The sequence below is a fragment of the Eumetopias jubatus genome, unplaced genomic scaffold, assembly GCF_037043125.1.
Source record: "Eumetopias jubatus isolate StellerSeaLion01/CBP00866 unplaced genomic scaffold, mEumJub1_p1.0 scaffold_1, whole genome shotgun sequence".
Lineage (NCBI taxonomy): Eukaryota > Metazoa > Chordata > Mammalia > Carnivora > Otariidae > Eumetopias > Eumetopias jubatus.
In genome coordinates this window covers 142,609,831-142,630,495 of record NW_028274807.1, presented here as the reverse complement: position 1 = coordinate 142,630,495, position 20,665 = coordinate 142,609,831, and the positions used below count along the sequence as shown (strand labels likewise).

The 20,665-nt window shown below is 39.7% G+C and overlaps 1 protein-coding gene across 1 annotated transcript in view; it reads right to left on the bottom strand.

Annotated features, from left to right (window-relative positions):
• The window catches only part of RBMS3 (RNA binding motif single stranded interacting protein 3), a 1,335,892-nt gene that overhangs the window by 253,011 nt on the left and 1,062,216 nt on the right, over nt 1-20,665 (bottom strand). The window contains exon 8 of the mRNA XM_088026449.1: nt 15,496-15,653. Within this exon, the coding sequence (XP_087882575.1) occupies nt 15,496-15,653 (158 nt within the window). The remainder of the gene's footprint in view (nt 1-15,495; nt 15,654-20,665) is intronic.

Below are 20,665 nucleotides of genomic sequence, written 5' to 3'. Positions count from 1 at the left end.
TGGACACTCAGTTGGTGTCATAATTGGAGAACTGATGTAGAAAAACAACATGTATTTATTGTTAGAAAACCTCACACATTTGGTTTTAGAAGTGATGTCATCATAGCAACCATGACCTGAAGTTGAACAGTTGCTTTCTTTAAACAGAACCAGTTTGTCATCATCCCTACCATCCTTTATCAATTGCCAATGCTAAGGTAAAGTTGCAGATACTTAGTTATCATTAACCTTGCACTATTTTTTCTTTCCTTTTTTTTTTTTATCAGTAAAGTCAAGGGGAAGGGAAAATAAGTCAATTTACCCATGTGTTTTCTGTTTACCCCTCTATATGCTTCAAAGAAGTGATCCATCTATGAACTATGTCCTCCTAGCTCTTTTATCTGATGGCTTTTCATTGGGTTCAGCCACTGGGGGCCTGGTAGGAGTAAAGAGAAGTCTGACCAGTTCCTCCTTCTTCTCTCTTGGCTTTGGCACCCCCTCTCTGGCTGGGATTCCATCCCTCCCTGTCTCCAGCTGTTCCAGGCAGCTGCCCCCTTCCGTGGCTCTGGGTCTCACTAGTTCTGGGAGCACTCTTCCACCTGCCTTCAGCTGTCTCAGGGCAGCAAAAGCTTCCTTCTGCTGGTCATCTCTGGGTATCTCAACATCCTTGGTCAGTTCCCTTCACTCTACCCACACTTTTTGTAAATCCTGCTTTACTCTAGTCTCTTCAGTTAAATCGTGTGGGGTGAAATTCTGTTTGCAGCCAGAATGCTGATGGCTCTGCCATAAAACTATCAACGCTGAAGGAACAAAATTATCCTGGAGGCTGTGTGTTTGAAGAAAAAGGCAAGGAAAAAAAAAAAAAGGTTTCTTTTACACCAGTCTGGGAACTACTTGTCTCTTAGATTATCTGCCTACCACCAGTTGACATCATAACCTAAATCTGTCCTTTAACCATAGATTAACGTTTTCAAAAGGAGTTTCGGTGAAGAAATGGAAGAAAATTAAATTAAAAACATTAAAATTGAGATAAAGGAGGAATAGATAAGTATAGTATGTTCAGATCTAGAAAAATCCTACCATTAAATGCCACTGGAATTCATTATCACTTTTAATCAATCTCTTTGAGCTACAGGCACATTTGATTCCTAGATATTATTATCTGTTACATCTCTTTTCTTTCCTCTATAAAATAGAAACTTTGCCTTTTTCTGGTTCCCAAACATGCCAAACTTGGCCCCATCTTAGATCTCTGATTGCATTTTCCCCTTTGCCAGGATTCCCTACCCAACCCCACCAAGAGACTCTCTTGTTCCTTCTTAACATCTGTGTCTCAGACTAAATGCTCTCTCTTCCGAGAACTTTCCTGTCCCTGACTTCTAGCCTCTCATTCTGCCATACTCTCTATTGTACTCCTGTTTTATTTTGCCTTTATAGCCCTTTAATTATTTTATATGGATTATCTGATATTATTTGCTATCTTCTTACTTGTTTGGTTACATTTTTTTGTCTCCCCAGTCTAGTAGAATGTCAGATATTTTTCTCCTGCATACCCCTCTGAATTAATATCTAGAACAATTACTGGCATATTATAGTGCCCAAGACATATTTATTGGATGAAATGAATGAATGAATAAATACATTATACATATCAGAAAACGAGGCTCAGAGAGTTTATGTACCTGTCCAAGAACACAGATAAGAGGTGCAGAAGTTAAGATGCAAGCTATGTTATTTCTGACCCAGAAAGCCATTGTTCATAACCACACAGAGTGAGTGGATGGGATGATCCAACTCACAGAAAGTTGAGAATATAGGAAAGATACCAGACTTTCTGGACAAAGATAAAAAGACTCACACTTCTGAATCCAGATGACATTTCCCAGTATTTCTTCTTTATTGGTGGGAAGCAGACAACCTACCTAACATCCTCACAACCTTCAGATGGTCCAAGAGTCCCCATCACGGTTTGTGCTTACAGCCAGTACAGGGCAAAGACATCTTATAGGCCCTGAGCCCACTTAACGGTTACCGTTTCCAACCTTGAGGTAACAAAGTTCTCCAATTTCAGTTTTTCATGAGTAAATATTCAGAACTCTCCTCTCATCCTACAGAGGATGATCCTTGGGATCCAGTCATTTCAATGTTATAATGATAAAAACAATAAGTTATATGTTTCCCTCCTTCTCTAAGTTTTTAAAAAGCCATGTATAGAGCAAGAATTGAGTCCAGGACATTTCAAAATTATAGATTCTTTGATGCAATTTAATCCATTTGTTTGATTGGTTGACTGGTTGGTTCTTTGCTTGGTTGGTTGGTGTGGGTCTCAAAACCCTGGGCTCCAAATATATGGAAAAGAAAGTAGAATGTTCTGCCATATCTCTAGTCATGATCATGACTTACTGATGGTGGAAGAAAAGAACGCTGCGCAGAAACAGATCAAGATAAATGAAGAAACACATAAAACAAGAACAAAGATCCGGAAGCTGAAGGATGGACCAGGAGTTTACTCTCCAGTAGATCACATCTGCTGGCAATTGGCTGAGGAATTAAGATTACCAAACAGAGTAACAGCTTTTATTCTCTTCAGTCTCAGCAAAAAACTGTAACCTGTCTCTGTGCAAACATAGCTGCAATCTGGAGATGACTAATCACTAAATTTACACTTGGAGATTTTCTTTGTTCACATTTGATTTCCTAGTTCCATGTAGGTTTGAGGTAGAAATGGCAAAACATTGCCAAAACAGCAAGGTGGGGGGTGGATTTTCAACACAAATATAGACTCCATCAGATCAAGAGATATGATCGAAACACATTCCAAACAATGACAATTCGGTAAGTGTGATGATCATTTTAAAGGGGCATATATTTGCCTGCAAAGGAAGCATTGGCATTTGCCTTATAATTTTTTTTAATTCCTGTATTTTCATTATGCTGATCCTGAGTCAGAGTTTCATTATATTTCAGGAGGGGAGAAGATAGGGAGCAAGAAATATCAGGAGGTAGAAGGTAAATCAATAATATTTTAAAGATATTCAACACTAATTAAAGAAAATACAAAAAGAGTATTTTTCACCTACTATTTATACTGATTTTTAATATAATCAGGCTGATATTTATCTGCCTATAACCACAATTATTATTTTTTTACTTAGCAAAAAGAAAGAACTGAAACTCTTTAATTGTAAAACATGTTCATTTAGTAGACAGAGACAGAAGACAGGGCTGCCCATATGTTAAAAGTCATTCAAACAAAATTCCATGAGAATCAAATTAAGAGTATTGAAGAGGGGTGAAAAATACTACAAAATACAAAGGTCTCTGTGCTCAGCGGTCTCTCACGCTCTTTAGCTCACCAGGGGACAGTAAATGCATTTCTTAAAGAGGTTCTATGTTCCCAGATGTTGAAGCTGGATTAATTGTGAATGTTTACCTTCCCCATCTCTTCTGCACTTTGGGTCATTCTTTACTGGCCTCACATAACACTCTTTCAATGTGATTTTTGTTAGACAAACGGTCTCATGTTTCTGGGAATGGGAAAGGATAACATGAACACACAGTCATGTGCATCCAGCCTCAGGCTGATTTATGCTCTGATCCTCACCCTGGAAGGCAAGGTAGTCTGTTGGCACCCACTAGCTTTGCAGTAGTGGGTTTGACTTGACTGACTGTCAGCATTCCCACCATAAACTTCTGTTTTTAGAGGCTTATGACTTGGCTATAAAATGCTGCCTAGAGGGCGGTGGATCTTACAAATTGTTTTAAGTTATAAGAGAGTAAAAAAAAAAACATAAAAATAAAATAAAATGTCTGTAATTTCAGACATATCTGGTGCTTCTGGAATTTGAAAAGCCGGTAATTGTGCTGTCTGTGCACCCTCCTGGCATTCAAATCTATGCTTTGAAGTTCAATGTTTTAAATATAGAATGAAGATACTACCTTTACTTTGAAGAGATGGTTATCAAAGGAGATTAATGTAAAAGCTTGCAAGTAAAATAATAATGGGGGGTGTCTTTCTAGTTAAAGAATTTTGGGATATCTTACATATGAATCAAGGACCATATCTGGTGATTAGAAGTGACCAATGGTAATATTTAAAATGAAACTTGCCAGGGTATCTGGGTGGCTCAGTTGGTAAAGTGACTGATTCTTGGTTTTGGTTCAGGTCATGATCTCATGGTCTTGAGATTGAGCCCTGTGCTCAGTGTGGAGTCTGCTTGAGATTCTCTCCTTCTCCCTCTGCCCCTCACACTGCTCATGCTCTATTTCTCTCAAATAAAATAAATAATAAAAATCTTTAAAATGAAGCCTGATAAATTTATTCAGGTTACATGAATTGAGAGAGTCATAAATTCAAGAGATAGATTCAATTTACCAGGCACAATTACAGGCCGACAGTTCTCCCAATCAAATAAACATTTTCTTTTTTTTTTTAAGATTTTTTATTTATTTATTTGACAGAGAGAGAGACAGTGAGAGAGGGAACACAAGCAGGGGGAGTGGGGGAGGGAGAAGCAGGCTTCCAGTTAAGCAGGGAGCCCCAATGCGGGGCTCGATCCCAGGACCCCGGGATCATGACCTGAGCCGAAGGCAGTAAGCATATTTTTTTTAATAATGCCTGTATCACTGTGAACTTTTAGAGGAAGAAATAATTTGTAAATCAGTAATAGTTGAGCTGATGTGACTATAGTTTCCTCTAAAACCCCAGTTCACCCATCTCAGAATTGGCTTATCATTACCATCAAATGCTACCATCCTGCACAGTTATAGTCAAAAACAAACAAAAACAAAACACTTGAAGTGATTTCATTTGTTCATCATCAAAAATTTACTGAAGATCAATAATGTGTCAGACAACATTCTAGGTGCTAGGACAGACATGAAGAAGAACAAGACATGGTCCCTACACTTGAAGAACAGGATGGGAGATGGATTCATGACCAGTTCATTTGACAAAAGGGGTACAGTGTGATTGAGGTGTCAACAGGAATCAGCTCCAACAGGAAAAATTTCTAAGAATGGAACACAACAATTTGAAATTTTACAGGCCTTCCAGATGATTTGAGAATCAGTCCTAATGGCTCTAAGTAATGCTTTTCAGGGTTTAGAGAGATGAGAGTCACCAAAAGTGCTTGATAAAGCACAGATTGCTGCACCTCATCTACCCCCCACCATTGCTGATTCAGTAAGTCTGGGATAGGGTCCCAAAACTACATTTCTAACAATTTCCCAAACAATGCTGATGTTTCTGTCCTGGAAACTACACTTTGAGAACCACTGTCCCAAGGCATCCATTGTATGTAATCCATTAACTTTTCTCACTAGCTGCCCACTATCCTGGGAAGAAGGGAGAAAATTGTCACTCAAGTTATCTCTGTTTTGTGGTTCAGAGGGATAGCTCTAAATGAGAAAGGCTGAACAACAGGAAAAGGGTGATATCTAAAAAGAAGGAAAACTGTGTAAAAGTGAATTTGTGAATGATCGAGTTTGTTAAGGTAGTAGCCACAGTGGTTTGAGAAAATGCAGAGCAAATGTCCAAGGCTGCATTCAGAGCAGGCATAAAAGAATAATTTAAAATTCCCACTCTTCCTCAGCTCCTAAAGAAAAAAAGAACTAAAGGATTTACTCTTCCATGAAATCACATACTGTGATTATAGTGTTGCCTCTTACAATGTGCATTACTTTGTTCTGCACCAAGAAGAATATTCTTGATTTTAAGCAAACTGAAAGTGTATAGAGAAGACAGAAGTGAGAGAAATGAACAGCCCAATCTCTGTGTTATAAGCTGAATTGTGCCTCCACCACAACAAATTCCTATGTTGAAGTCCTTCATAATGTGAGCGTATATGGAGACAGGGCCTCGAATGGGTGGGTCCTCATCCAATCTGACTGATGTCCTTTACTTTTCTTTTTTTAAGATTTTTATTTATTTATTTGAGACAGAGAGGGCACAAGGGTGGGGTGAAGCAGAGGGAAAGAGAGAAACAGACTCCCTGCTGAGCAGTGAGCCCAACAGCGTGGGGCTTGATCTGAAGCCCCTGGGATCGCGACCTGAGCCAAAGGCAGATGCTTAACTGACTGAGCCACCCAGGTACCCCTCATGTCCTTTAATTTTTTTTTTTTAATTTAAGTATTTATTTAAATAATCTCTATACCCAATATAGGGCTCGAAATCATGACCCTGAGATCAAGAGTCACATGCTCTTCTGACTGAGCCAGCCAGGTGCCCAATGACTGATATCCTTTTAAAAAGAAGAGAATAAGACACCATATGAAGGCCATGTGAAGATACAGGGAAAACAAGGTCATCTACAAGACAAGGAGAGAAGCCTCAGAGGAAACCAAACCTACTGAGACCATGATCTTAGACTTATAGCTTCCAGAACTGTGAGAAAATAAATTTTCGTCATTTAACCCACCCAGTCTGTGGTATTCTTCGTCATTTAACCCACCCAGTCTGTGGTATTCTGTTACATCAGCCCTAGAGAATTACTATACTCTGTATCAAAGGCCCTTTGCTTGGGGAAAAAAAAAAAAAAAAAGATCACCATAGATCTTAGAAAATGTTTTCTCTTGATAAAGTTGAAATATGTTCATTTCTAAGCAGGAATACAAATGAAGGAGAAACTCATTTGTTAGAGAGAGTTTTTTGGGGGACAAGAAGTGGGAGAAGGACCAGAAGGATGCGCATGCTGTGCCTTTCAGCGAATTCTCATACTGGCCAGACCTCCCACAGTACCTTAGACACTATCGAACAATGAGGACATTGGCAAAATTCAGAGCCCTGGGTGATGTGATTAGCTCTGTCTTGCCCGTGCAAAGGAGTAGTTACCAATCATCTGAAAAAGTGAATGCCTCAAGTATATGTTCAAGTCAGGGAAAGTTTCTTCATTCTGCTTATTTCTCTTCAACTCATCATGCATCTTGTATATGTCTACCAGTCTACTAGAAAAAGGTGGGGATATGAATTTTTTTTATTTTTTATTGTTATGTTAATCACCATACATTACATCATTAGTTTTTGATGTAGTGTTCCATGATTCATTGTTTGTGCATAACACCCAGTGCTCCACACAGAACGTGCCCTCTTTAATACCCATCAACAGGCTAACCCATCCCCCCACCCCCTCCCCTCTAGAACCCTCAGTTTGTTTTTCAGAGTCCATCGTCTCTCATGGTTCCTCGCCCCCTCCGACTTACTCCCCTTCATTCTTCCCCTCCTGCTATCTTCTTCTTTTTCTTTTTTCTTAACATATGTTGCATTATTTGTTTCAGAGGTACAGATCTATGATTCAACAGTCTTGCACAATTCACAGCGCTCACCATAGCACATACCCTACCCACTGTCTATCACCCAGCGACCCCATCCCTCCCACCCCCCACCACTCCAGCAACCCTAAGTTTGTTTCCTGAGATTAAGAATTCCTCATATCAGTGAGGTCATATGATACATGTCTTTCTCTGATTGATGTATTTCACTCAGCATAACACCCTCCAGTTCCATCCACATCGTTGCAAATGGCAAGATCTCATTCCTTTTGATGGCTGCATAATATTCCATTGGGTATATGTACCACATCTTCTTTATCCATTCATCTGTCAATGGATATCTTGGCTCTTTCTGCACTTTGGCTATTGGGGACATTGCTGCTATAAACGTTGGGGTGCATGTACCCCTTCAAAACCCTACATTTGTATCTTTGGGGTAAGTACCCAGTAGTGCAATTGCTGGATCGTATGGTAGCTCTATTTTCAACTGTTTGAGGAACGTCCATACTGTTTTTCAGAGGGGCGGCATCAGCTTGTAGTCCCACCAACAGTGTAGGAGGGTTCCCCTTTATCCACATCCCTGCCAACATCTGTCAGTTTCCTGACTTGTTAATTTTAGCCGTTCTGACTGGTGTGAGGTGGTATCTCATTAAGGTTTTGATCTGGATTTCCCTGATGCCGAGCGATGTTGAGGACTTTTTCACGTGTCTGTTGGCCATTTGGATGTCTTCTTTGGAAAAATGTTTGTTCATGTCTTCTGCCCATTTCTTGATTGGATTATTTGTTCTTTGGGTGTTGAGTTTGATAAGTTCTTTATAGATTTTGGATACTAGCCCTTTATCTGATATATCATTTGCAAATATTTTCTCCAATTCTGTTGGTCGTCTTTTGGTTTTGTGGACTGTTTCTTTTGCTCTGCAAAAGCTTTTTATCTTGATGAAATCCCACTAGTTCATTTTTGCCCTTGCTTCCCTTGCCTTTGGCGATGTTTCTAGGAAGAAGTTGCTCTGGCTGAGGTCAAACAGGTTGCTGCCTGTGTGCTCCTTTAGGATTTTGATGGACTACTGTCTCACATTTAGGTCTTTCAACAATTTGGAGTCTATTTTTGTGTGTGGTGTAAAGAAATGGTCCAGTTTCATCCTTCTGCATGTGGCTGTCCAATTTTCCCAACACCATTTGTTGAGGAGACTGTCTTTTTTCCACTGGACATTCTTTCCTGCTTTGTCAAAGATTAGTTGACCATAGAGTTGAGGATCCATTTCTGGGCTCTCTCTTCGGTTCCATTGATCAATGTGTCTGTTTTTGTGCCAGTGCCATACTGTCTTGATGATGACAGCTTTGTAATAGAGCTGGAAGTCCGGAATTGTGATGCCGCCAGCTTTGCTTTGCTTTTTCAACATTCCTCTGGCTATTCGGGGTCTCTTCTGGTTCCATACAAATTTTAGGATTATTTGTTAGATTTCTTTGAAAAAGGTGGATGGTATTTTGATGGGGATTGCATTGAATGTGTAGATTGCTCTAGGTAGCATTGACATCTTCACAATGTCTGTTCTTCCAGTCCATGAGCATGGAAAGATTTTCCATTTCTTTGGGTCTTCTTCAAATTCTTTCATGAGTATTTTATAGTTTTCTGAGTACAGATCCTTTGCCTCTTTGGTTAAATTTATTCCTATGTATCTTATGGTTTGGGGTGCAATTGTAAATGGGATCGACTCCTTGATTTGTCTCTCTTCTGGCTTGTTGTTGGTGTATAGGAATGCCACTGATTTCTGTGCATTGATTTCATATCCTGCTACTTTACTGAAATCCTGTATGAGTTCTAGCAGAATTGGGGTGGAGTCTTTTGGGTTCTCCACATACAGTATCATATCATCTGCAAAGAGTGAGAGTTTGACTTCTTCTTTGCTGATTTGGATGCCTTTGATTTCTTCTTCTTGTCTGATTGCAGTGGCTAGGACTTCTCATACTATGTTGAATAGCAGTGGTGATAGTGGACATCCCTGCCGCATTCCTGACCTTAGGGGAAAAGCTCTCAGCTTTTCCCCATTGAAAATGATATTCACTGTAGGTTTTTCATAGATGGCTTTTATGATATTGAGGTATGTACCCTCTATCCCTATACTCTGAAGAGTTTTGATCAAGAAAGGATGCTGTACTTTGTCAAATGCTTTTTCTGCATCTATTGAGAGGATCATATGTTTCTTGTGCTTTCTTTTGTTAATGTATTGTATCACTTTGATTGATTTGTGGATGTTGAACCAACCTTGCAGCCCAGGGATGAATCCCACTTGGTCATGGTGAATAATCCTTTTAATGTACTGTTGGATCCTATTGGCTAGTATTTTGGTGAGAATTTTTGCATCCATGTTCATTAAGGATATTGGTCTATAATTCTCCTTTTTGATGGGGTCTTTGTCTGGTTTGGGGATCAAGGTAATGGTGACCTCATAAAATGAGTTTGGAAGTTTTCCTTCCATTTCTATTTTTTGGAACAGTTTCAGGAGAAGAGGTATTAATTCTTCTTTAAATGTCTGATAGAATTCCCCTGGGAAGCCATCTGGCCCTGGGCTTTTGTTTCTTGGGAGATTCTTGATGACTGCTTCAATTTCCTTAGTGGTTATAGGTCTGTTCAGGTTTTCTATTTCTTCCTGGTTCAGTTTTGGTAGTTGATACATCTCTAGGAATGCACCCATTTCTTCCAGGTTATCTAATTTGCTGGCATAGAGTTGCTCATAATATGTTCTTAGAATTGTTTGTATTTCTTTGGTGTTGGTTGTGATCTCTCCTCTTTCATTCATGATTTTGTTGATTTGGGTCCTTTCTCTTTTATTTTTGATAAGTCCGGCCAGGGGATTATCAATCTTGTTAATTCTTTCAAAGAACCAGCTCCTAGTTTCGTTGATCTGTTCTACTGTTATTTTGGTTTCTATTTCATTGATTTCTCTTCTGATCTTTATTATTTCTCTTCTCCTGCTGGGTTTAGGCTTTCTTTGCTGTTCTTTCTCTAGCTCCTTTAGGTAGAGGGTTAGGTTGTGTATTTGAGACCTTTCTTGTTTCTTGAGAAAGGCTTGTATTGCTATATACTTTCCTCTCAGGACTGCCTTTCCTGTATTCCAAAGATTTTGAACAGTTGTGTTTTCATTTGCATTGGTTTCCATGAATTTTTTTAATTCTTCTTTAATTTCCTGGTTGACCCATTCATTCTTTAGTAGGATGCTCTTTAGCTTCCATGTATTTGAGTTCTTTTCGACTTTCCTCTTGTGACTGAGTTCTAGTTTCAAAGCATTGTGCTCTGAGAATATGCAGGGAATAATCCCAATCTTTTGGTACTGTTTGAGACCGATTTGTGACCTAGGATGTGATCAATTCTGGAGAATGTTCCATGGGCACTAGAGAAGAATGTGTATTCCAGTGCTTTGGGATGGAATGTTCTGAATATGTCTGTGAAGTCCATTTGGTCCAGTGTTTCATTTAAAGTCTTTTTTTCCTTGTTGATCTTTTGCTTAGATGATCTGTGGATTCCAGTGAGGGGGGTGTTAAAAGTCCCCCACTATTATTGTATTGTTGTCAATGTGTTTCTTTGCTTTTGTTATTAATTGACTTATATAATTGGCTGCTCTCATGTTAAGGGCATAGATATTTACAACTGTTAGATCTTCTTGTTGGATAGACCCTTTAAGTAAGATATAGTGTCCTTCTTCATCTCTTATTACAGTCTTTGTTTTAAAATCTAATTTGTCTGATATAAGGATTGCCACCCCAGCTTTCTTTTGGTGTCCATTAGCATGGTAAATCGTTTTCCACCCCCTCACTTTCAATCTGGGGGTGTCTTTGGGTCTAAAATGAGTCTCTTGCAGACAGCATATTGACGGGTCTTGTTTTTTAATCAAACCTGATAGCCTGTGTCTTTTGTTTGGGGCATTTAGCCTGTTTCCATTCAGGGTAACTACTGAAAGATATGAATTTAGTGCCTTTGTATTGCCTGTAAGGTGACTGTGACTGTATATTGTCTGTGTTCCTCTCTGATCTATGCTGCTTTTAGGCTCTCTCTTTGCTTAGAGGACCCCTTTCAATATTTCTTGGAGGGCTGGTTTCGTGTTTACAAATTCCTTTAGTTTTTGTTTGTCCTGGAAGCTTTTTATCTCTCCTTCTATTTTCAATGACAGCCTAGCTGGATATAGTATTTTTGGCTGCATATTTTCCTCGTTTAGTGCTCTGAGGATCTCATGCCAGTCCTTTCTGGCCTGCCAGGTCTCTGTGGATAGGTCTGTTGCCAATCTAATGTTTCTACCATTGTAGGTTACATATCTCTTCTCCCGAGCTGCTTTCAGGATTTTCTCTTTGTCTCTGAGACTCATATGTTTTACTATTAGATGTCAGGGTGTTGACCTATTTTTATTGATTTTTGAGAGGGGTTCTCTGTGCCTCCTGGATTTTGATGTCTCTTTCCTTCCCCACATTAGGAAAGTTCTCTGCTATAATTTGCTCCAAAGTACTTTCTGCCCCTCTCTCTCTTTCTTCTTCTGGGATCCCAATTATTCTAATGTTGTTCGCCTTATCATATCGCTTATCTCTTGAATTCTGCCCTTGTGATCCTGTAGTTGTTTCTCTCTTTTTCTCAGCCCCTTTATTTTCCATCATTTGGTCTTCTATATCACTGATTCTCTCTTCTGCCTCATTTATCCTAGCAGTTAGTGCCCCCATTTTTGATTGCACCTCATGAATAGCCTGTTTGATTTCGACTTGGTTAGATTTTAGTTATTTTGTTTCCCCAGAAAGGGTTTCTCTAATAACCTCCACACTTTTTTCAAGCCCAGCTCATATCTTTAAAGTCGTGATTCTGAACTCTAGGTCCGACATCGTACTAATGTCCGTATTGAGTAGGTCCCTGGCTGACGGTACTACCTCTTGTTCTTTTTGCTGAGGTGATTTTTTTCATCTTGTCATTTTGTCCAGAGGAGAATAGATGAATGAGAGAACAAAATGCTAACAGGTTAACAACGTCCCCAGCAAATATACTCTATACAAATCAGAAAAGACCTGAAACCAGGGGAAAAGAAATGGAAAGAAAGAAAAAAGAAAGAGGGAAAAAAAAGAAAAAGAAAAAGATAAAAACAAACAAAAACAGAACAAAACAAAACAAAACAAAAAACAGAATATGATCAAATATCATCAGGCTAGTGCATAGATCAGTGCCACACACTAGATTTTGGGTGTATTTTGGTCTGTTAGAAGAAAGTGCCTCCTAAAATTTTAAAGGAAGAAAGACTTATATATGTACAAAATAAGGGTTGATACAATGGAGGGATGGAAGATGACTGTAAAGATGAAAATTATAAAAGGTTTTGTAAATGGAATTGATAAGAAGTTGTTTGAAAGATGAAAGAAGAAGATTTAAAAAAAAAGAAAAGTAAAGAAAAAAACGGGAGAGACTGTGATCAGGCAGGAGACTAGAACAAAGCCATACACTAGTGATTTAGGGTATATTTTGATCTATTAGAAGAAACTGTATCTCAAAATTTTAAAGAGAGAACAACTTATATATATATGCTAAAAATAAGGGTAACTACTATGAAGGGATAAAATATGACTCTAAAAGTGAAAAATAAAAAATGTTTTTTTAAAAAAGGGATTGATAAGATGTTGGTTGAAAAAGGGAAAAAGAAAAATTCAAAAAAAAACCCCAAAAAACAGTTAAAAAAATTAACTTTGGAAAACTAATGAATCATGGTAAAAAAGCCATGAATTCTATGTGCAGTATTCCCGTAGCGCAGGAGTTCTCCCGTTCTCCTTGATCGGTAAAACTTGATCTTGGCTTGCTGGCTGTTCCTGCTGATCTTCTGGGGGAGGGGCCTGTTGCCATGGTTCCCAAATGTCTTTGCCTGAGGCGGATTTGTCCCGCCCTTGTCGGTCTGGGCTAAGCAAGCTGCTCGGGTTTGCTCTCAGGAGCTTTTGTTTCCTCCAAGCTCTCGGTACAGCTTTGGAGGACCAGGGTGAAAATGGTGGCCTCCCACTCTCTGCCAGGAGGAGCTGAGAACTTGGGGCCCCGCTCCTCATTGCGCCCCCAGAGAAAAGCAGTCAATCACTCCCATCTCCCCAGTCTCCGGCTGCACTCCGTACTCACCCGGCCTGTGACCGAGCGTTTCTATCTCTGGCACCTGACCCCGTGTGGAGTCTCCAAACCCAGCAGATCCCTGCAGTGCGTTCCCGCGCCGCTCCACCTTGGGGAGGAAGGGGAGTCTCCCCGGCTCTGCTGCTTGTTGGGTCCCTGCTGCAGGCGCAGTGGCCTGACTGGGCCGCGGATCACAGTTTATGGCAACCCCGAGCTGAGAGCCTGCGCCTCGGCTCCGTCTCTGCAGCCGGCTTCCTCGCTCCGATACCTGGGAGCTCTGCCGCATTCAGGCACCTCCAGTCTTTCTGTGACCCCGAGGGTCCTGAGTCCACACTGTCTCGCGAGGTTTCCACCTCCCGCTTAGCCACTGCAGCGACTTCCCTCAGTGGAACTGACTTCTAAAAGTTCCAATTTTGTGCTCCGCTGCTCTAGCACTTGCCAGAAGCGGCCGATGGAGACCCCCTCCCCCGCCGTCTATCCTCCCGAATATCGCCTCGGATTCACTTCTCCGCACGTCCTATCTTCCAGTAAGTGGTCGCTTCTCTGTTCAGAGAGTTGTTGCTATCCTCTTCTTCGATCTCCTGTTGAGTTCATAGGTGTTCAGAATGATTTGATTCCTATTCAGCTGAATTCCTGAGACCAGACGAAATCCAGGTCTCCTACTCCTCCGCCATCTTGCTCCGCCCCACCCCCCCACCCCCCCGCGGATATGAATTTTAAGACATGGTCCATGACTTGTAGGAAGTCAAGTTAGAGATTGGTATGTATGTATGTATTTAGAGAGACAGAGAGAGGGAAAGTGAGCCCAGGAGGGGCAGAGGGAGACGGAGAATCCCAAGCAGGCTCCATGCTCAGCACAGAGCCCAACACGGGGCTTGATCTCAAGACCCTGAGATCATGACCCAAGCTAAAGTCAAGAGTCAGATGTCTAACTGAATGGGCCACCCAGGCGCCCCTACAATTTGCTATCTTTCTTTTTTATTTTTTAAGATTTTTTATTTATTTATTTGACAGACAGATAGAAGCCCTAGTAGGCAGAGAGGCAGGCAGAGGGAGAAGCAGGCTCCCCGCTGAGCAGGGAGCCCGATGTGGCACTCGATCCCAGGACCCTGGGACCATGACCTGAGCCAAAGGCAGCCGCTTAACTGACTGAGCCACCCAGGCGCCCCAATTTGCTGTCTTTCAAAGTGGGTTAATAAAAGTTGGTTTGGAATGGTTTCCAGGTAATGGCAGGGTTTATTATCAATGGACACACCTGTCTGCAAAGGGCTGACTTCCCAGTGACTCTAGCATTCATTCACTCATCCATGTTAAGTCAGCTGGAGACACATAAACACACCAAGCCATGGAGACACGGCTTTTACTCTCGTTCTTTGTTGTTGAGCAGTTTCTTTTTCTCTGTGGTTTCTTTTGCTTTGTTTTTCATGAAAGCACAGCAGGTACAACCATTTTAACTCCGTTTCTGGCTGAGATCTTCCTTTGTAAACATCCCTTAAAGTTAAGATGAAAACTACTTTTCCTTTTCTGACAATGAAAAAAGTGCAATTTGCTTTTTTCTGTTCTGCGTAAAACATCAAAACCACATAGCCAGGGCCTCTTAAATGCAAATACCCTCCTAATCCCCCCACTTATATTTCTGGGTTCCTTGGGACTTCCCAACAATTCTTGTTTCTCGAAATTTTTCTTCTCTTCCTTTTCTTGACTGAGAAATTCTATCGTCTCATTCTTTGGAAATCAATGCAAAAACATTTGAATGCTTTGTTCACCACATGGGCTCTTCAGCTTTGGGGTATTGGGCATTTATTACCATTAGCAGAAATTGGCAGCATCTGATTTTGCTAATCTACAGGCATAGAGAGAATTGGGAACTGGGTATGCATATCATTATGACCTGAGACACATATAACCATTCTTTGTACATACAGATTTTAGCAAGCACAACATATTTATAATTACATTGGAATTCTTTGGATTGAAGCAAAGATAGAGAGTCGGTTTGAAAAGCTACTTTTTTTGCAGGGAGAGGCTAAAATAGTCTATTGCTTTGGGCCGTAGTTCTAGAAAGGAATGGAATTAAAAGGGAATAAGGAGGAAACATAAGTAATACATGTACATGTACATAGCAAGTGTTTTACCTGGCAAAGCCAACGCCTCTGCTGACTCCATTAGCATCTCTTAGTATTCTTGTGGAAATGACGTGTCCGAAGGGTTTCAGCATATTTTCAAGTTCCTGCTCATCCATAGAAATGGGGAGATTTGAGATGTATAGGTTTGTTGGGTCTTGCTCTTGTTGCTAAGGGAAGGAAAGAAACAAATGCATTAGGTTCTGAATATTGAAAAACCTACTGCACAAATGGATAGACTTTTGCTTGAACTGCAACATGGATTCCCAACTTCAACATACTCCTGAACATTCTTTTACTAAGGGCAATACTTCTTTTCAACGAATTCCCTTCTTGCTGAGTGTTTCCCATAGAAACAATGTCATAAATGAAAAGCAAGCTTTCTGCCCAGCCTCCTTAGGAAAGAAAAATAAACTTTTTTAAAAAAAAGGATTTTATTTATTTATTTGAGAGAGAGAGAGAGAAAAAAACAGCATGAGAGGGAAGAGGGTCAGAGGGAGAAACAGGCTCTCCGCTGAGCCGGGAACTCGATGTGGGATTCGATCCCAGGACTCTGGGATCATGACCTGAGCCGAAGGCAGTCGCTTAACCAACTGAGCCACCCAGGCACCCAGAAAAATAAACTTTTATTGCAAGTGAACTAAGGAAACATGTGTATTCTTTTCCATTACCACTAACTACTGCTTCTACTCTCACTGCTCCAATTACCATCACTACTAGTTACAAACGTTGCATTTAGTGAGCACTCATTATAGGGTTAAGCATGTTTTACACAGTTAACATGCATTATTTTATTCAATATTCCTAATAAATAGAATTGTTATCATTTTACAGAAGACAAAACTGATCCCTAACTTGTCCAAGTTATAGTGTTCATAAGTATCAAAGCCAGGGCTCAACTCTGGGGCTATCACCAAAGTCTGTGGGGTATCACATAAGTCCATAGGCTTCACTGTCCTGCTCTACTACCTTCCACTTGACAAAAAGGCTGGGGGGAGGATGGGAACCACATCGGCCTCAGCATCACTGTGGAATTTGCTAAAAATGCAAATTCTCAGGCCTTACCCCAGAACCACTGAATCAGAAACTTGAGGGTGAGACAAGCAATCTGTGTTTTGACCAGCCCTCCAGGTGATTCTGATGACTGGGCAAGTTTGGGAACTGTTATCCTATACATACATGTTGATGTTTGAGTGAGATTATGATGTCTATCATTTTCTAATCCAATAGCAATAGTGCTAAGTACATTTCCTTAATAGAATGGGAACCCAAACAATCACTAGCATTATCTCTATGTCCATGAATGTTCTCTCTTTCACACAATGAATTAGGGTTGGGACTTAGCTGTCTATATGTATCAAGATAAAACAGCCATAAACCTGACATATTAGCCATTAAGATCAAAATATATCATATATTTAACTGCACCTTTATATTTTAACCAAAACAACAACCTTAACTTCAAGGATAAGCAAGATTAGATTGGAAAAAGAAATTCTGGAATCTATAGGAAATGACATTATGGGACAGTGAAACATCTTTTGTAAAGATATCTCATATTCTGTAGAAAATTTGAGGTTTTAGGACAATGAAAAAAATACAAGCAAGATTCCAAATATTATTTCAAGACAAAAAATAATTTTGGTATGAAACTATTGTTTTTAACAGTTCTAAATATTCAGATTGGTCATAATATTTTTATTAAGCTTTGAGATTAATAAGATGTATTATTACATTAAATTTTTTAACAGTTTAGTTTAGTTTATCACCATGGAAAATGGTAAAAATAAACATATAATCATTCAGAAAAAGACAACACAGCTTTAGTGTTTAGGAACAGTGTAAGTGTAGAAACTGTGTAACTGTAGTTAGTTTCTCTCCCCCTCTCTAACACACACACACACACACACACACACACACACACACACACACACACACACTGCTAAAAAAATGGCATGATCCTAGAGCAGAAACAGAGATAATATTATCCATTATCCTTTCCTAAGTGGTCACGTTCATGTTTTTGTTTTTGTTCTATTTGTGTGTTTGTTTGTTTGTCTTTTGCTGGGGTAATGAGAAGAAAAAAAGAAAAGAAAAAGTGGTGTTTCAGAGACATAATAAAATGAATCATATACATACAACTTTAAAAAAATTTTAAATATATTTTAGGGAGAGACAGAGAGAGCATGAGTGGGAGGGGCCATGGGAGAGGGAGAGAGAATTTGAGGCAGACTGAGCACAAGCTGGATGTGGGGCTCGATCTCACACCACTGAGATCAGGACCTGAGCCAACACCAAGAGTCAGACAAAATGCACTGCGCCACTGAGGAGCCCCTATATAACTATTATACTATTTTACTACCCATCATTTAATTTTAATCTTTACATCACTCCAAAAGTAGCTTGGCAAATATCAATATATTCATTGGATAATGAGGAAATGGAGCCATGAAGATGTATCATCTTGCCCAAGGACAATCAGATAATTAGTGACAGGATTGGAATTAGATTTGGTGACCATGTTTCCTATCTTCTAGCTCAGTGTGCTTCTCACCAGCCCAATGTTTCCCAAGCTTCAATCACCTGCATATCACCTGAGAAATTTTTGCCAGCCACGTACAACTTTTTGTTTACTGAAAAGCTTTCTTTAAATCAACATACCTTTGTCCTTAAATAAGTTTATTTAAAAAGTAACTTTCTGTTGCTACCAAACCAAAAAGCTGGTATTACTTGGCATAAATAGGTTACTTACCGTAAGAACAAGAAACAACAAATCAGTGTTATTAAATTATAGCTAGGTACCGTTTTGACTCTCATGGTTGACTTTTTCTCAGTTACAAACGAGATTCATAATTAAGAGAGGTGTGAGAAGCTCACTAGCACCAGATGGAGGCTTTTTTTTTCTTTCTTTTCTGGGAATAATCGGAATTGAGACAGAATTAGGAAAAGAATCATTTTCTTACAATGAATTTCTGGATCCTACACACCTAGATCTACTTAAGTTTCATGAGAGATACATGTCCCAAGGATTGGGAGTTCCTGCACTAACCCCAGACTTCTCAGAGAGGAGCGGCAACAGAAGGCAGTCCCCTGAATGGGTTGGAATTTGCCCAGCATTCTACCCCCTTTGTCCTCGATCAGGCTAACTAACCACAACCAGCCAACCCACTATCCCAGCGTACTGTACAGATCTTTTCATTTTCTCTAGGTAGTAATGAGTTAGTTTATCCTGATTCAAATCCGTTTCCAAATTCTCCAACTGTAGAATTCATTGCAGCTTCTCAAAATGATGTGTGATCAACACACAAAGCTTAGTACATAAGGGAGTGCCCAGTAAGCTATTTTCTGAATCCAAATTCAAACAAGGCCAACTCCTTAATCTGTATTCACAGACACATGATAGCACTGGATGGTGTGATTCCTTAATTTATATTCACAGAAAAAGTAAAGCATTGGGTAGTGTTATTTGTTAAGTAATTCCATCCTTTGAAATGTGGTAGCAGTCTTGAATATATCTGTTGACTTGACATAGAATGAACTTTAAAAGAATACATACATTTATTTTTTATACAATTATACATTCATATTTTTACTTTTAATGTTATCTATGTATCAGGTTTATGTAAATTGATGGCCACTTTCAAAAGGTGCTTTGGCACTATGAATCAAAGAGCACTTCCCTGTTAACTTTTCAGAAAAAAAGTGTCATGTGAGAATTGCAATCTAAAAGAACTTTAAAACTTTTTTAACTTAAATTTTCATGATGATTTAGCTCCAGAATGGACCTTAAGGGACATCTTCTTCAATCTGATCATTTAATAAATGGGGGAAAAGGCGCCTGGGTGGCTCAGTTGGTTAAGCGACTGCCTTCGGCTCAGGTCATGATCCCGGAGTCCCGGGATCGAGTCCCACATCAAGCTCCCTGCTCAGCAAAGGAGCCTGCTTCTCCCTCTGACCCTCCCCCCTCTCATGTACTCTCTCTCTCTCTCTCAAATAAATAAATAAATAAATCTTTAAAAAAATGGGGGAGAAAAGAGGTTAAAGGAGTAGTTATGGCTTGCTCAAGTCCACAGGCTTGAAACAGAACTCATGTCCTTTTCACGTGGTCCAATGTCCTTACCAATTCATGACACTGCCTTTTCTCTTAAGAAACAATGAAGAGCAGACAGCAGGTTGTAGTTCAAAGGAATGTTAGCCCAGATGACAATAAATATCTCTGAATTCTTTGTTTTATTCAGTTTTGTTTATTCATCAATTAGCTTTAGCTACCGAGCTAAGGTAGAAAAAAGAAAAAAGAAAAAAAGAAAAAAGAAAAAAATTTCCTGGCCTTGGTCAGCATTTTACACACTCACTGAATGAATACTCTGCAATGTATACTCATTTGTAAAAGTATATGACTACAATTCATACATCACATTACATTGAATTGACCAGGTCACTGTAAGTAACTCCCCAATTTTGGTCTGTTTCTACATCTTTTTCTACAGGGATTTCTTGATCTATTATTTAGTTTTGTCACAAGATTGTGAAACAGTAAAGTGTCCTCTCCGTTATTAATGAAAGCAGAGTCCTGTTATTTCACTCAAGAATATGTAAACAACTTTTTTTCTGAACTGACTTCCATTTTCTTGGAATTTTTTGTATATGCAAATTGCCAAAATAAGACTTATTGGCACTCATTTGCTTTTTGACAGTTTAACACAACTTCAGAGTTTCAGAGCATTTCAAGGTGGCTAAGCAAATGAATCCCAGTTGGAGGACAATAATGGTTGCCTGCAAGATCCAAGGTTACGTCTGTTGGGGAACGTCACGGAGAAGAAAAGATGTGATCATTGGTTGATCCATTAGCTGCACCTGAGCAATTGGAGGCTCCTCACCTCCTCCCCTGTCCTTGGAATGTGGGCTCCCCTTGCTTTCCCCATTCCCAGAAGCTGCTGCAAGGACACAGCCTTGGGATAATGATGTGGTGATGAGACTGTCTGGATGGTATACATGACTGAACCCAGTTAAGACTTCTATAGAAACCTTTAAGATTTGGCAATGAGATCTACTCATTTCACTGCTGCCTAAGACAAGCCTTATATATAAGTTCCTTTTATTCCTTAAACCTGTCACCTACCCTGGAGTGGCGGCCTGTTTCTTCCGTCTCTCGCTGCCCTCTGAGTACTGGGGCCAGTTTCAG